The 18,191-nt window shown below is 45.4% G+C and overlaps 1 protein-coding gene across 1 annotated transcript in view; it reads left to right on the top strand.

The window, feature by feature from the left end:
- The window catches only part of LOC135218163 (protein HIRA-like), a 104,541-nt gene that overhangs the window by 2,326 nt on the left and 84,024 nt on the right, over positions 1-18,191 (top strand). Inside the window, exon 2 of the mRNA XM_064254316.1 lies at positions 17,984-18,126. Coding sequence (XP_064110386.1) covers positions 17,984-18,126 — 143 coding nt within the window. The remainder of the gene's footprint in view (positions 1-17,983; positions 18,127-18,191) is intronic.

Below are 18,191 nucleotides of genomic sequence, written 5' to 3' on the forward strand. Positions count from 1 at the left end.
CGCTTGGCTGACTAGAAGCGTCATCCAAGCGGGAAGCGTCATCCATTATGGAGAGAAGCCTGGGCTGTTGGCGCCTTCCAGGACTATTAAAGCGGGGAAGAGGAAGGAATATCATTCCCTTAGGCCCCTCTCCTATTAGGAGTTTGTCTCCTCCAGAGGGAAAGACGTACTGAATTAGCAGCGGAGACTCATCTAGACCCCGAGTTAGAAGTAAACTCGGAGGAGGAGTATCAAGGAAGAGAAGGACTGTCGAACTATAATGTTTTGACAGCCTTGCTTCTAGAGGAGTATGGAGACGACTTGACTCCTGCCTCCTCCTCCTTCTCCGCGCTCTCTTTTCTCGAGTGCAAAGACGAAGAAATCTTCGTTTTTTTTTCTTAGAATGAAGCCCGCCATTTCGATGAAGAGGCTCTTCAGTCTTTAGACTCTTGGATGAAGTTGAAGAAGGAAGTTAGTTAGAACGGTCTTCTGCATGCCTCCAGCGAGACTAGCTGGTAAAAGAGGCATTTGATATCAGACGGGAGAGAATATGGGTATTTCTCTTCCGTCTACGTCAGAAGCGGACTTTTCGACCTTAGTTGACGCTTCACGTAGACAATGGTTTGAACTCTGCCCGTATAACTTGGGGCATTTCAGAACTGGACCATCTCCTCAAGGGACTCTTTCATGTATTGGAAGTTTTTCAACTTCTTAGATTGGTCCCTTGGGTGATGTCCAAGAAAGCCCATGATTCTGAAGGACTCGAACCAGAAGTCCTTCTGTGTATTTTGTCTTGTATAGACAAAACGGTTCAGGATGGCTCGGTTGAGATCTCCTCTTTGTTTGGAGCAGGTCTTCTTAAAAAGAGGACAGTATATAGTGTCTTTTTAACCAAAGCGGTCTCCCACGCTCAGAGGGGCAGCGCTTCTGTACTCGCCTTTTGTCTGACTTTTTGTTCCCTTCTCAGTAGTGAAGGACATTTCTCGTTCATTAACTGAGAAGGCGGACTCAAGACCTTCTGACACAGTCAGTAAAGAAGAAGAAACCTGCAGACACCGCAAGAACACTGTCATTGTCTGATGAGGAGCAAAGACCGGCTACACCTGACACAGATGCGCTAGATGCGAACAGATAGGACAGATAACGAGTGTCCGATGTGGGACATTGCCAGACATCCTCGAGACTCTACCAAGCTCAAAAGCTCCGCAAGTGGGGAGGAGCCACCAGGCGCGAGGCGCCAGGCAGGAGCGAGGCGCCAGGCAGGCGCGACTGTACCAGCCAGCGCGAAGCTCCAGGCAGGCGCAAGGCGCCACTCCACCGGGCGCGAGACGCCAGCCAGGCGCGAAGCTCCAGGCAGGCACAAAGCGCCAACCTGGCGCGAGACGCCAGCCAGGCGCGAGGCGCCAGGCAGGCACAAAGCGCCAACCTGGCGCGAGACGCCAGCCAGGCGCGAGCAGCCAGCCGCAAGCCAGGCTCTAGGCGCGAATCTCCAGCCAAGACGCGAGGCGTCATCCAGATGCGAGGCGCCAGTCAAGCGAAAGGTTCCAGACAAGCGCTAGGCGCCAACCAAGAGCGAAGCACCAGCCAGGCGCGAGGTTCCTGCCAGGCTTCAGGCTTCAGTCGGGAGAGATCCATTTCAAGAAAGCCCTGGTCTTCTTTGAAACATGGAGATCTCCTAAGCACTTCATAAGTGACTTGATTCCTTCAAACAGCTGAGAATTAAAAGCGCAGGAAGTGCGCGCTTTGCAAATTCTTGTTCTTTAACATAACAATATGTCATATAAGGAACATATTAGCTGTGTTGTACGGTAGAGGCAACTCTGTGTTGACTTCTCATTACACAAAGGATGTCAAGTTAACCTACGAGAGATCCTTCTCTTTTTGGTTTATACTGGTTTAGTTTCTGCGGATACGTTACTGGGATAACGGAGCCGAGCACTGATCCTTAACTTTGAGTTAAAGTTTTTTACTTAGTGAAATTATTGGGGTTTTTGAAAGGAGTTGTGTGGATAACTCTTTCCAATTTGAGCGCGAACCCTCGTGTTAGGATCAGGTGACGGGATCGGTGTTGCGCTCCTTCATAAAGGTGTATTGTCATAGAAGTGGTCCAGTACCCATTGACAAAGTCCTTTCAGCTCTGCCGAGTAAGCGGTTCATATCCATCGCAGACCACAAGATCTCTTAGCCATAGATCACATATCTCGCTAAAGTCTTGAGGTGATGCAGACTACTGGGCAACTGCCACGAAGTCTACCACCTATCAGATAGGAACCAAGGTTTATACTACAACATATGTTGTTTACCTGTCTATTCCATGTTAGCTGTCTGCTTACCCTCCACCACCAGAGGGTGTCAATCAGCTATGTATATATCTGACAGGTAAGTTGATTGTATGAAAATGATATTGTTATAATACAATAAGTTTCATACATACTTACCTGGGCAGATATATACTAATTAATGGCCCACCCAGCCTCCCCGCAGAGACAGGTGGAAGAGAAAAAATATGAATAGAAAACGGGAATGGTTCCTAATCCTGCCACCCAGGGCAGGACGGTAGATCACCTGACCTACCTGCAGCGTGTGCCGCGAAATTTGAATTTCTGTCGGGGACGACAGAGTCTTAGCTATGTATATATCTGCCAGGTAAGTATGTATGAAACTTTATTGTATTATAACAATATCATTTTTCCTAACTATACAAACCTGAGGTCCTTTACATATAGTCCCTCCTCATGCCACCCCTCATTCTGCGTATTTTGCATGGGCCAAAAGCAAAAGTGATTTGTTTACCTCTCAGTCGCGCGACGATCGGACAAGCAGTTAACTACCGTTCTCCCCTTGTTCGAAGCTTACGACCGTTCCAGCTGCCGCTAGCTACTTCTATTGTTAAAGACCTCAGGTTTGTATAGTTAGGAAAAATAAATTTTAAAATTTGCAATTTCATACATTCAACTTACCTGTCAGATATATACATAGCTATCGACTCCGTCGTCCCCGACAGAAATTCAAATTTCGCGGCACTCGCTACAGGTGATCTACCGCCCTGCTCTGGGTGGCAGGACTAGGAACTATTCCCGTTTACTAATCAGATTCTCTCTGTCGCCGGTAGTATCAACATTGTTGTTACTTCCTCCTGACTGGAATTCTTTTTTCACAACGCTTTTGATCATCTTTCGACTGATTTTTGGTGACGTACTTGGATCGTTGTTTGGCATTCGCTATCGTGGACTGTTTTTTGGACTTCGCTTTGGATTTTCGTGAATATGTCTGATTCTAGTGTTAGCTTCAGAGGGTTGTGTGTGAATGAGGGCTGTAAGGTGAGGATTCCGAAAGCTTCGGTAAGATCCTCACACTACAATGCAGTGGTTGTAGAAAGGTTGAATGCTCAATTGAGAAATAGCGTTGTAACGTAAGTGGTGTAACGAGATTGAGTGCGCAAGAATGGAAGAATCTGACTTCTTACTTGAAGAAGTTAGAGAAAGATAGAGAGAGGAAGGCGGCTTACAAAAGCCGGAAAATGTCTAGTAGTTCTGTAGCTTCTTCTTCTTCTCTTAATTATGCCCATTCTATTTCAGCCCGTTCACAAGTTAATCCCTCTGATTCCGCCTCAGAAATAGCGGAACTCAGAGCTTCCCTTCAAAAAATGCAAGAGAAAATGGAAGCATTGGAAGGTAAGAGAAGTGAATGTGGTTTCTCGAGGAGAAGGAAAGTCGAAAGCCTTACGGGGGTCGTGGGGAATCCCCAACGATCAGGCGTCCCTTCGGCAGAATCTTATACATCTCAGACTGCCAGGGACAGCTATAGGAAAAGCGTCCTTCGTGAGTGCTTTTCATCATCTAGTTCGCCTTCTCCGAGAAGAGGATGGAAGGAATCGAAGCTTTCACGTCCCTAAAAAGGAACTGGAAGAAACCCTGAGCTTAATTCTATCCCGAGCGCTTCTCTGAAGAGGAGGCGGCTCGGTATCAAGAAAGCTAGAAAGGATTTAGATCCTTGGAAGGGAAAAGACTCTCGAGCGCCTTCCAGATCTCCTTCTCCTGATTCGAATGAGCCTTCGACCAGGAGAATTTTGATGAATGTACAGGAGCAAATAGCGTCTTTGGTAGGAGTACTTTCTAAAGAGCCTACTCGTAAAAAGGATGACAGGCTTCCGATTAAGAGATCCAAATACCGATCTCCTGTCGGGCGCGACGAACCCTCCAGGGGAGTTGTCGCACAAGCGGCCATCTCTGGGGAGAGCGGTGCGTTAGGCAGGCGAGACGTGGGAAAGGAAGTAACTCCTGCTAAGCGTCAGGCGCCAACTAGGAGCCAGGCGCCAAGTAGGCGCAAAAGTGCCTGACTTTACTGTAAAAAAGGGATCGTTCTAGGCCCAGATCTTCATCCAAGAAACAACAAAAGAGCCAACTGGAGAAGAGACAACTCCTGATAGGAGTATAGCGCCCGCTAAGCGCAATATAACTTGCTATTCGAAAGGCGCATTCCATGACGATACTCCTACCAAGCCCACAGGAGTATTCGGAACTAGATGCGCCTTCCATAGGTCAGGAGTATTCGGGAAGAGATACTCCTGCCAAGCGCCTTGATTACTCTGGCCTCGATACTCCTCCCAGCCAGGAGGTTATTCTGGACTTTTTACTACCTCCAGGCGCCAGGAGTCTTGAAGCTCGATCTCCTACCAAGCGCCAGGAGTATTGAGGCGCGATGCGCCCTACCAAGCGCCAGGGGGGGGATTAATTCTGAGGCTTAATACTCCTAACAGGCGCCAGGAGTATTTGGAGCGAGATGCGCCTTCCAGACGGCAGGAGTATTCGAAGAGTGTAACGACTGTCAGGCGCCAGGAGTATTCCAAACAGGATACTCCTACCAGGCCTCAGGAGTATTCTCAGCGAGATACTCCTGCTAAACGCCAGGCGCATTCTCCTCGTGAGAGGGCTTGACATCCGACAGGAGTCTAACAGGCGTAGAGCAGTGATAACGTGACTCGCCTAATATAAACGTAAGGAGAGAGTTACTCCTAGCCCATCTCCTTATAGAAGTGCTTCTTCTTCGGAAAGGAAGAAATCGAGAGAGGAGACAGAGGAGGGAAGGGAGCCTTCTCCTTCCGATCCTATTAATTTAGATGACGTCTCGGAGGACGAAGTTACTACAGAGAGGGCTTTCGAATTACAAAGTTCTTTCTGCTCTTCTCTTAGAAGAATATGGAGATGCATTGACTCCAGCCGCTCCTCCTTCTCCTCGCTCTCTATTTTCAAGTACAAAGGCACACAAGTCTTCGTCTTTCCTGAAAATGAAGCCGGCCATATCCATGAAAAGGGCCTTACATCTCTGGACTCCTGGATCAAGACTAAGAAGGAGTTAGGAAAGGACGATCTATTGCATGCTTGCCTCCCGCTAAACTAAGGGGCAGGAGAGGCATATGGTACGAAAATGGGAGAAAACATGGGATTGTCCTCTGCCCGTTTCAGCTGAATCGGACTTCTCCAGTCTCGTAGACTCGTCGAGGAGACATGCCTTAAATTCAGCGAAAGCATCATGGGGTCTTTTCGGAAATGGACCATCTCCTCAAAGGGACTTTTTTCATACCTTAGAAGTATTTAACTTCCTAGATTGTCCCTTGGGTCATTGCTAGAAGTCCCATGAAAAAGGAACAACTAAGCCCTGAAACCTTGCATAGCATCCTTACATGCAAATCGATAAGGCGGTTCAAGATGGATCGGCGGAAGTGTGCTCCCTCTTCGGTGCGGGAATACTAAAGAAGAGAGCGGTTCATAGTGCCTTTCTCACTAAGGCCGTCTCGCCTTCACAGAGATCCGCTTTGCTTGTATGCACCTCTCTCTGAACATTGATTTCCTTCGCAGTTGGTGAGAGACATGCCCAGTTCGCTAACTGAGAAAGCCACTCAGATCTTTTAAGGCAATCCTCAAGGAAGAATAGACCTGTGGCTAGTGAGGAAAAGAAAGCCTCTAAGCCAGCTCAACAACAGCAGCCCTTTCGAGGAGGCTCTCAGGCTAGATCCATCGTCAGAAGGAATCAACGAAAAAAGGGGAAGATCTGCCTTCCGTCCCTTTAAGAAGGGAAAATGAGAAATCTTTCCTCCAGACACCTGTAGGAGCCAGGTTACAATTCTTTGCGGGAGCATGGGAAGACATAGGATCCGATCCTTGGTCGATGTCAGTAATCAAGAAGGGGTATTATATCCCATTCAAGGACAGACCCCCCTTGACAACGTCACCGAGGGAACTGTCAGCCAGATACAAGGACCCTGTTCTGATGGATACTCTTTCGTCAAATGGTGGAGCAGATGTGGACAAAAGAGCAATATCGCTGGTAGCTAACTGGATCACAGCTCCCCGGGTTTTACAATCGCTTGTTTCTTGTAGCGAAAGCCTCGGGGGATGGAGACCGGTACTGGATGTAAGTTCGCTGAACAAATTCGTACAACAACAGAAGTTCAGCAATGGGAAAAAACGCTTTTCTTTTTTTTTTGGGGCCTCAAGGTAACCTTGGCAAAAAAAAAAAAGCCCTCTTCCGGGTCAAAGGGGAAGGAATTTTGGGGATTGGGCGTTTCTTTCTAGATCTTCAAGACGCATATTTCCACGTCCCGATTCACCATTCTCGACGGAAAGTACCTTCGTTTCATGTTCGAAGGGAAGGATCTATCAGTTTCAGGGCCCTGTGTTTTTTTGGTGCCTGTCTACGGCTCCCCAAGTCTTCACAGACTTGATGAAAAATGTGTCAAACACCTTCACATGAAAGGGATAAAAGTCTCCCTATACCTGGACGACTGGCTCATCAGGGCCAGGTCTCAAAAGCAGTGTCTGGAGGACTTGTCAACAATCCTGGAATTGACAAAGACAATAGGATTAATCGTGAACCTCGAGAAATCTCAGATGGTCCCCAGCCAGAACGTAGTCTATCTGGGGATTCAGATGGATTCTCGGGGTTTTCGAGTATTTCCTTCTCAAGAGAGAGTAAGGAAAGGCTGTGCCACAGTATTGAACTTCTTAGAGAAAGAGCGTACTTCAGCGAGGGAATGGTTGAGCCTTCTGGGGACCCTTTCCTCGCTCGAACAGTTCTTTCCTCTGGGAAGACTGCATCTCCGTCCGCTTCAGTACTTCCTGAGAAGCAGTTGGAGTTGGAAGACAGGACAGCTCTCGGGACACGTTTCAATCTCATTAGAAGTAAAGCAACAATTAAGGTGGTGGTTGCCCCCTTGGAAGAAAACAGAGGAGTATCTTAGAAGTTCGGAACCCAAACCTGACATTGTTCTCAGACGCGTCGGAGACAGGTTTTGGGGTGCGACTCTAGGGTCCGAAGAAGTGTCAGGCACCTGGTCGAAGAGCAGGTGTCATGGCACATAAATTGCAAGGAGACTTTTTGCGATTCACCTCGCGTTAAGGAGCTTCGAGCAGATAGTCAAAGACAAAGTAATACAGATAAACTCCGACAATACGACCGCTCTGGCTTATGTCAAGAAACAAGGAGGAACTCACTCTTTCGCCCTATACGAACTGGCAAGAGATCTGCTGATTTGGGCAAATCAAGGAACGTGGTTCTTCTAACGAAGATTTGTTCAAGGGAGAGGAACGTGAGAGCGGACAGACTGAGCAGGAGGTTCCAGGTCCTTCCTACAGAAATGGACCCTCCACTCGGAAGTCTGTCAGACCCTTTGGTAATCTTTGGGGGAAACCGCAGATAGATCTATTCGCCACGTTTCTCTCCAAAAGGATAGACACATTTTTGCGCCCTGGTAGAGGATCCCAGGGCTTATGCAATAGACGCCTTTCTCCTGGACTGGTCAGGGCTAGACGTGTACGCTTTTCCCCATTCAAGATTTCTGGGGGAAGTAGTCAGAAAGTTTGTGGCCTCGAAGGGAACCAGAATGACTCTGATAGCCCCATATTGGCCATCCCGAATTTGGTTCACGGAGGTGATGGAGTGGACAGTGGACTTCCCCAGATCTCTTCCAAACAGGATAGATCTGCTCAAACAACCCCACTTCGAGAGGTACCATCAAAATCTACCCGCTCTGGCTCTGACTGCCTTTCGACTATCGAAAGACTGTGGTCCAGAGTTCGAGATTGTTTTGCTCGCAAGGCAGCAAGCGCAATTGCTAGAGCCCACAGATCATCTACTAGGCGAGTGTACCAATCGAAGTGGGAAGTTTTCAGAAACTGGTGCAGGTCGAAGAAGCTGTCCTCTTCCAATACCTCTGTAACCGAAATTGCGGATTTCCTTCTTTTCCTGAGGGAAAAGTCACATCTTTCTGTACCAACAATTAAAGGATACAGAAAGTATGCTTTCGTCAGTCTTTAGAAACAGGGGCTTAGACTTGACGAATAATAAAGATTTGCACGATCTCAATCGCTCCTTTGAAACGTCCAAGTCAGTAGAGCCTAGGATTCCGAGCTGGAACTTAGATGTGGTTCTGAAATTTCTGTCCTCGGAAAAGTTCGAACCACCTCATACGGCTTCATTCCGGGATATCACTAGAAAGTGTATATTTCTTCTATCTCTGGCTACGGCTAAAAGGGTCAGCGAGTTGCACGCCCTTGAGTCACGAGTTGGTTTCAAAGAAGATTCTGCGATTTGTTCATTCCAGACTCTTTTCTTGCCAAAAACGAGAAGCCCTTCGAATCCCTGGCCTAGGAGTTTCGAGGTAAAAGGACTTACTAGCCTAGTAGGCAGAGAATAGAAAGATCACTTTGTCCAGTTAGAGCACTGAAATTCTATCTGGACAGAAAGAAGCGGTTGGGAGGGGGGCTCACAACATGGTCTATGGTGCTCGGTGAAAGACCCCAAGAGACCTATGTCTAAAAATGCTTTGGGCCTTCTTTGTTAGAAGTGTAATTACCGAGGCTCATAAGAACTGCCCAGATGACTCTTTTTAATCTTAAGAGTAAGAGCTCATTGGAAATGGTAAAAAGGGGGGGGGGGGGGCAATCGCGACATCAATTGCGTTCCAGAGAAATGTCACTTAAAAATATTTTGGACGCAACCTATTGGAGATGCAACTCAGTATTTGCATCTCATTATTTAAAAGATGTGCGAGTAACGTATGAGAAATGTTTTTCTCTAGGTCCGTTTGTGTCAGCACAGACGGTTCTGGGTAAAGGAGAGAGCACCGATCCTTAAATATGTGTACGTAACCCTCTTGTCGGATGTGTTTTCGTGTTTCCTGTGCATGGGAGTGTCAGATGTCGCACTGGCAGCCTTCACTTCGCCTCATTAGGAAATCGAGTGACAGCTGACTATTAGAGGGGTACAAAATTTTTGTTTGATTTTGTATGTATGATTTTCGAGTTTGTGGTTGTTTGCTAAGAGTTTGGGGATGACTTAACAATCTTAGAACTAACACGGGTTAGGATCGGGTGATCGGGATCGGTTGTGTGCTCCTTAAAGAAGGCGTGTTGTCATATAAGCGGATTAGCACCCCTTGACAAACGCCAGTTAGGCTCTGCCGAGTAAGTGGATAAGACCCCATCGACAGACCAGCAAGAACTCTTGGCCACAGATCACTATCTCGCTAAGGCTCTTGAGATGAAGCAGACTCCTGGGCAGTAGCCACGAAGTCTTCCATCTAATAAGGTAGGAACCAAGGTTTATTTATACCTACAACATATGTTTTGTTCATGAATCTTACCTGCCAGATATATATATAGCTGTATTCTCCGAAGTCCGACAGAATTTCAAAACTCCCGGCACACGCAGTGGTCGGCCAGGTGGTAGTACCCATTCCCGCCGCTGGGAGGCGGGCTTAAGGAACCATTCCCATTTTCTGTCAGATATTTTCTGTCGCCGGTGCAGACAACAAGTGTTTTCTGCACCTCCGTCATTGGATTTTGGAACTCTTTTGGTCACTTGAGTATCCCGATTGATTTTTGGTTATTTGATTAGGATCGGTGGGGTTAGGCAGTACGCTAATTGTGGATTGTTTTTTATTTTGGCTTGATTTTCCTTAAACTTACGATGTCTGGATCTAAGTTCGACTTAGGCCAGAGTATGTTGTGTGGAAGAATGCAAGGTTAGGCTACCGAAAACTTCGGTAGACCCTCATACAGTGTGCGCGAATTGTAGGAAACATGTTTGTATGTTTGATGAGCGCTGCAACGAGTGTGAAAATATGTCTGATTCTGCGGGGAAGGCTTATGAATCATAGGTACGTAAACTAGAACGTGATAGTGTAAGGAGGTCTTCTCCAGGCGTGTAACACAAGTTACCCGTCCAAGTAGAAATTTATCCCTCCAAAGACCTGTGATGCCTTCGGGCCCTACAATAGTGTCTTTGGAGGTAATACCCTATCTGTGATTCTTAAATCTTTGCGTAGCCTGGAATCCTGTTTGCATTGGAAAGTTATAGTAGTGTAGTGAAGTATAGTGATAATGCCATGAGTGTTCATTCTATCGCGTAAGCGTATAATTTCTCATTGACAAAACACTACCGCGTGATGGCTCTCCCTACCTCGGTGAGGCAGAATGTAGTAGGGAGGTAGCTGTCCAAGTGTCTAAAATACTCTACGTTTGTTCATAAAACTTACCAGTCAGATATATGTACATATATATATATCTGCGGGTAAGGTGAACAAGCGATGTTGTATCATAGTAATTATTATTTTTGCCCTTAAGTCATATTACTATCAAACACGGTTGTATGGTTCAAGTTATATACTCATACCCCATAGTTACTCCTACGTGGAGGACAACGAGAGTACGATTATTCTTATTACATTTAATCGGTTCTCCCTGCAACTATTCAGGGGTTGCCGGTTTCCCTATTTTTAAACATTTTTAAGGTATTGTTATGACAAATCCAAGTTAGGCCTTTTATATTTTAGCAAATTTCAGTTTCGCTTAAATATACCAGTTTGATGGATTTGGTTTCTGCTCTATAATGATAGTAAACCTATTCATTCGTAGAATGGTGTAGGTGGCAACTCAGGCAGAGCAGTGCGAGAACGACGAACGTTCTCTGAGTCTGCTGTCACTAATGCGTAATGCCAGTGCTCAGTTCCATCTGATTGTCTGCCATGCGCAATAGGTTACGTCTCTCTCTCTCCTGCGGGATTGACGGACTAACCGTATTTCTACCCTACAATCACGGCCTTAGCCTCGGGTTGAGGGGAATTCTAGCATACATGGCTGAACATCTTCACTTTGCGAGAATTTTTTCATAAGAAAAAAAAAAAAATATATATATATATATATGTGTGTGTATGTAGTATGTGTATATATATATGTATGTGTATATGTATATATGTATATGTATATATATGTATATATATATTATATATATGTATATATAGATATATGTGTAGATGTATATGTGTGTGTATGTATATATATATATATGTATTAGACCTTTTTCGGTTCTGTTTACCGCATGGTAACAGAATTCTGTCCGAGTCTACAGCGGCATAGCACACATGATTTCCCTCGAAACAAGAATGATGTGCAAGAGATGCAGTCAATTAGCTCGCCGAGACGTCCTTGCTCGATTATGAGGGACTTCTTTCCGTTGCCAAATACACAGCGCCGAGCGCGACGCTCGGCAGGACGCTTGGATGGACGCACAACGTAATGCTTCTTCAGACATTCGCCGAGAATCAGAGAATAGTAATGGATCTCAGGAAGGAGACTTTTAGGAAGAAACAAATGAACAATCTTCTACAGTGTCTTCAAATTACTCCTGTTTAAGTGAAACGCAGCCTTATTAGGGAAGGAAACATGCTCGGTGAGGGAATGAATGAATTGCAGGGGACCATTTCCTCGCTGGAGAAGTTTGTTTTCCCTGAATAGACTGAAATTCACACCTCTCCAGTTTTTCGGAATAGCATAGATGATCTAGAAATGATTCTGAAACATCTCTCATAGTCAAGATTCGTCTATAGGGTGATGTCATGCTCATAATCTCATAGAATTTGAATCTTGAAAGATTACTTTAGTCTTCAGAGACGTCCTCCCCGCGCAGGAGTTGGAACTCTCGGAGGGTCTCGCTCCCTCTGAGGAGAACGAAGACGCTATAGGTCGCACAGGCGGCCGTCGTCTTTGGTTCCTCGGAGGGGGACTCTTCTCGTCCGTTAGCTGCTCCTGCTTTGCAGTCGTCTCCTGGGCAATTGGAAGACTTTCCGCAGTAAAAGAGAGCTAAGATGTATGATGTATGGTCTCAGGGAGGGGACGCTTCACGTCCTCTCTCTTTTCTACTGTGTTGCGATCTTTCACCCGAGGAGAGGACGTCTTCCGATGAGTATGCTTTTGAGCGCTTCGGTCGCTCCTAAGATATATCCTTGGCGGTCCATGTGAGAAGGAGGGCGGCTTCCCCTCGCCCATCGTCTTCTCAAAGGATCAGCCTTTTGCCTGAGAAGGAATGTTCTCCATCGAAAAGGATGATTGTGTCTTTGCAACAACAACTTGTTTTGTTGATTGCAGTGAGAAAGGCAAAGCCACATCGCGAGAGGAAGGATGATAGGCTGCCAATCAAGAGTCCAGGCAGTCCCTTCTCCTTCTCCTCGTTCCGCTCTTTCGCCAGTTGCCTTGTTCTCTAGATTTCATGCAGCTCTCCAGAGGTTGTCTAGAGAGCACGGTTACCATCTTCCCGAAACGAAAAACGTGTGTCAGTTGAGAAGAAGAAGAGGTCTTGGTTCGATGGCTTCGAGCCTCTTTTGAAGAATAGTTTCAGCCTGCGGCCCCTCAGTCTCCTCCTTCGCAATTGTTATCTTCGAAGGACGACTGGCTCATTCATGCCTCCACTCAAACGCGGTGTCTGAAGGATTTTTCAAACAACTTTAATCGTTGGTGAAGTCCCTGGAACTACTGGTGAATTTCGAAAAGTCATCTGATCCCAACCCAATCCATCGTGTATCGGGGATTCAGATGGATTCAGTGGCTTTTCGAGCTTTTCCGTCCCAGGGACGTCAGCAGCAAGGCTTAGACAAAGTGTTAGCCTTCCTAAGGAAAGATTCGTGCTCGGTGAGGGAATGGATGAGTCTAACTGGGGACCATTTCCTCGCTGGAGAAGTTTGTTTCCTTGGGGAGACTGCACCTCAGACCGTTACAATTTTTTCTCAAGTACAATTGGAAAGAAAACAAGAATCTACACATGATCTTGGAAATTTCAGGAGAGGTAAAACATCACTTGAAATGTTGGCTAGATCCAGTGTAGCTGTCGGAGGGCGTGTCTCTCAAGCTTCAGAGCCCCGACCTAGTGTTGTTCGCTGACGCGTCCACCACGGGATGGGGAGCATCATTAGGGGGAAAGAAGTGGCAGGCACCTGGAGAGGGGAACAGGTGTCCTGGCACATAAACCTAAAGGAAATGGCAGCCATCTTTTTAGCTCTTCAGTTTTTCCAAGAAAAAGTCTCTCGTCGAATACTCCAAGTCAACTCAGACAACACCACAGCTCTGGCGTACTTGAAGAAGTAGGGAGGAACACAGTCTCAGTCCCTTTTTGCTCTGGCAAAGGAGATCTTGCTGTGGGCAAGGGCACTGGACGTCATGATCCTTACGAAGTTTGTAGCATGAGTAGAGAATGTCTGGGCAGATCTCCTCATCAGCAGGTCAACTTCTGCCAACCGAGTAGACTCTGCATCAGGAGGTATGCCAAGAGCTGTGGGGGTTATGGGGACGTCCGCTCGTGGATATCTTTGCGACGTCCAGAACGAAGAGGCTTCCACTGTACTGCTCCCAGTACTCGACCCAGCTGCAGTGACGATAGACACACTTCTCTGGGACTGGACGGGGATGGACCTGTACGCCTTTCCCCGTTCAAGATCTTAGGGGAAGTCATGAGAAAGTTTGCGGTGTCGGAAGGGACGAGAATGACTTTGTTCGCCCCGTTCTGGCCTGCGAGAGAGTGGTTCACGAGGTCATGGCCTTTGCAGTAGACTTCCAGAGGCGCTTCCAGTAAGGACAGATCTACTCAGACAGCCCCACTTCGAGAGGTACCACAGAAGCCTCTTCGCTCTGAGTCTGACTGCATTCAGACTATCCAAAAGTTGGCTAGAGCGAGAGGCTTTTATACGTCAATGGCGAAAGCTATCGCCAGTGCAAGAAGAGCGTTTTCCAACGCAGTGTACAATCGAAGTGGATAGTCTTCAGGAGTTGGTGCAAGAAGAACGGCATTTTCCTCCACCACGACCTGTGAGCCAGATTGCTGACTTCCTTTTCTGAGAAGGGATCTAAAACTTGCAGTCTCTACAATCAAGGGTTATAAGAGTGTGCTTTTAGTTGTCTTTAGGCACAGAGGCCTGGACTTGGCGGACAACAGAGACCTTCACGATCTCTTGAGATCTTTCGAAACGATGAAGGTTCAACAACCCAAGTTGCCGTCTTGGAACTTGGATGTAGTTCTGAAGTTCCTCATGTCCAGTCCATTCAGAACCTATGCATGAAGTGCGAGCTTTTATGAATTCTTCTTGGTTCCATAACAATATGTCATAAAGGACATATGAGCTGTCACTTACGGGAGATGCAATTCTGTGTTGACCTCCCGTTACACGAAGGATGTCAATTCAACCTACAAGAGATCCTTTTCTCTTGGTTGTTCGTGTCTGCGGATACGTTGCTGGGATAGGGAGCCGACACTGATCCTTAACTAGTGAGTTAATTTTTAGTTTAACTCTTTTTAAAATTAAGCGCTAACCCTCGTGTTAGGATCAGGTGATCGGGATCGGTGTTGTGCTCCTTAATTATGCTAATAGGCATAGGTATATGGTCATATGAGTGGATTAGCACCCATTGACAAATGCCAGTTAGGCTTTGCCGAGTAAGTGGATAAGACCCCATCGGCAAACCCACAAGAACTCTTACCCATAGGTCACATCCTCGCTGAGGCTCTTGAGACGAAGCAGACTCCTAAGCAATAGCTAGGAAGTCAACCCTCCGTCTGAAAAGATAGGAACCAAGGTTTATAAGAGGTCCTTCTGATAACTTGTGGTGTTTGGTCAGGAAGCCAAGGTTACCAGTGTCAAAGAATGCTTTGGCTTTTTTCTTGAGGGGCACCATCAAGGAAGTGCATTCATCCTGTCAAGACAGTGATATGAAAGTGTTGAAGGTGAATGCGCATGGACTGAGGGCTATTTCTACGTCGGTAGCCTTCCAAAAGAACATGGCACTCAATGACATCTTGAATGCCACATTTTGGCATAGTAATTCAGTGTTTGCCTCTCACTACCTTCGGGAGGTGAGGATTACATACGAGAACTGCTACTCTTTGGGCCCATATGTCGCAGCAGACAATATATTGGGGACAGAGAGTAGCACTCTTCCTATCTTTAAGAAAATAATGTGTTAGTTTGGACTTTTTAATTTTATTTATTTTTATTTTTTATTTTTATTATGTTTATGTAGGTGTTTAGTTTTTTGTGGTCTTGGGTAGGCCGCCTTAGGCGGACTTCCCTCCATTAGCCTTGGTTTTACGAAGTTTAACCAGATAGGCTAGGTCAGGTGGTAATGTTTTTGCTTCGCCCTCATAGTAGGGTAAAATGTTTTTGTCACAGTGTGGTCATGCCCCCATTGACAAATCATCTGGAGCGCACCAGCTACATAGGTCACGTCCTTGCTGGCACCTCCAGTGAAGCATTAACAGCATTCGGTGTCTAAACAACACCTATATGATCTGTCACATCGTGGTCACGCTCCCCGTGACAGTTCATTAGAGCGCACCAGCTACACAGGTCACGTCCTTGCTGGCACCTCTAGGAATGCAGTACCGAAATTGGAGGTCTATAATATAGGATCTAGTTGCATTGTGGTCACGCCCCCATTGACAGATCCTCTAGAACTCAACAGCTTCACAGGTCACTACCTAGCTGGAGTCTCTAGTAAAGCAGAAGCAGACTTGGGTGACGGTACTCACGAAGTCAGCTATGCTAACAGTTAAGGAACCAAAATATCAATCATATATATGAAATTGTTTCCCAAAATCGAATCTGTCTCCCCCTTCCTCCAAAGGTGGGATTCAGCTATATATATATCTGGCAGGTAAGATTCATGAACAAAATGATATTGTTATGATACAATAAAGTTTGTTCATACTTACCTGGCAGATATATATAATCAAAGTGCCCACCCACCTCCCCTCAGGAGACAGTGGTACTAGAAAAATCTGACAGAAAATGGGAATGGTTCCTTACGCCCGCCTCCCAGCGGCGGGAATGGGTACTACCACCTGGCCGACCACTGCGTGTGCCGGGAGTTTTGAAATTCTGTCGGACTTCAGAGAATACAGCTATATATATATCTGCCAGGTAAGTATGAACAAACTTTATTGTATCATAACAATATCATTGTTTACCTGTCTAGTCAGTAAGTTAGCTGTCTCTTGCCCTCCACCAAAGGGTGTCAATCAGCTATGTATATATCTGACAGGTAAGTTGAATGTATGAAAATGATATTGTTATGATACAATAAAGTTTCATACATACTTACCTGGCAGATATATACGATTGAAGACCCACCCAGCCTCCCCGCAGGAGACAGGTGGAAGAGAGAATCTGATTAGAAAACGGGAATGGTTCCTAGTCCTGCCACCCAGAGCAGGGCGGTAGATCACCTGACCTACCTGTAGCGAGTGCCGCGAAATTTGAATTTCTGTCGGGGACGACGGAGTCGATAGCTATGTATATATCTGCCAGGTAAGTATGTATGAAACTTTATTGTATCATAACAATATCATTTTTTGACAAATTGTCATTTTCTTATAATATTTTTACTTCTTGCTATTTTACATGTAAACCGTTTCGGTAAAATACTGAATGGCCGGCCTCGAGCCTACCATAGCACGACCACCTTCCCGAAAATCGGAAATTATGGCCTTAGTTATGACTTGGGAGAAAAAAAACTTACTTCAAGAGGAAAGTAGAGGTCTCAAGGTGTTGCTTCGATGGATGCTGGCTTTTGACTAATGTCTATCCTGGGCAACATTGCCAGTTTTTCTTCACAACATTGGCTTTTAGCAGTGTTACCATAAGCAGTTCTTCTTTACTTTAGTTATGATTTAATGGTTAGAATGCGGTAAATTTAGTGGTAAAACTGCGTATTTTCTGATGTAGAATTATTTTCTGTGGCATAAATAAACTACACATCACTAGCTGAGCGTAAATTATTTTTGAAAAAGAAAAATAAAGGATTTCGATATAATTCATTTGAATAAATGAGCAGGATATGTTTGTTAGTTTTATTTTTATAATTAATCATAAAAAGGCAAAGTGAAGAATTTTATTCATCAGCGCCGTGGCTGTGGTCAGAATATCCATGGTGGGTTGCCAGATGTTACTAGAAAGCCACACTAGTAGACAAAATTCCTCAAAATGGCAACACTGATCCTGGGTTACAGGACGTGTTAAAGTACTTTTTCGGGAAGGTGGTCGTGCTGCGGTAGGGATTGGCCATTTGGTATTTTACCCTAATTGCTGAACTAAAGGGCCACAGTGGTAGTAAGAAATTTTCCCAATGCTATCTAGTTGTCTGATCAGTGTTGACTGCACACTGGCATATAATCTGAAAATATACAATTATGTGCACTGACTGAATCCAGTTGCAGGCTGGCAGTTGACCCTGCTGGTAGACTATAATACATATTCTGACCTGTGTTTGATTAACTGTATTAACTGACACAGGCTTTGGTTACTGGTTGGTAGGCCACTCCTTAAAGTGTAGGCTAGTACCAAGTAATTGCCTAGATTTTATGAGAATTGTTAAATTAAGAGTAAAAATTATTGAGTCAAGAGTTTGTTTCAGAAATGTAAATCTTTGTAGTAAATCAAAGCAGTTGTGTATCATTAGTACTGTCTTAAGTTCAGGAGTTTGCATTACTTTTAACTCGTCTTTCTTATAAAGTAGTTTTACCTTTGTATTTTTCATAATTATATCTCTAGGGTAAAACAGGTATAAAATAGTTAATTGTTTTTCGTAAAATATTTTGGCCTAGGTGTTATCAGTAGCATAGTATAGCATGAAGTCTGTACTCTTGAATGATTTTGTTATTGAAATGAATTATTTCCTTTCAGGTGATAAGGCCATCTTTAGTGTAGATCTGCATCCAGATGGCTCAAGATTTGCAACAGGAGGACAAGGTCAGGACTCCTCAGGCCGAGTTGTGATTTGGAACCTTAAGCCTGTTGTGTATGAAAAGTTTGAGGAAGATGAAAAGGTATGATATTACTGAAAATGAACTTTTGCTTATAGTTAAAGAGCTAGAAGGAATCATTGGAACAT

This window comes from Macrobrachium nipponense, chromosome 19 (assembly GCF_015104395.2).
Source record: "Macrobrachium nipponense isolate FS-2020 chromosome 19, ASM1510439v2, whole genome shotgun sequence".
Classification (NCBI taxonomy): domain Eukaryota; kingdom Metazoa; phylum Arthropoda; class Malacostraca; order Decapoda; family Palaemonidae; genus Macrobrachium; species Macrobrachium nipponense.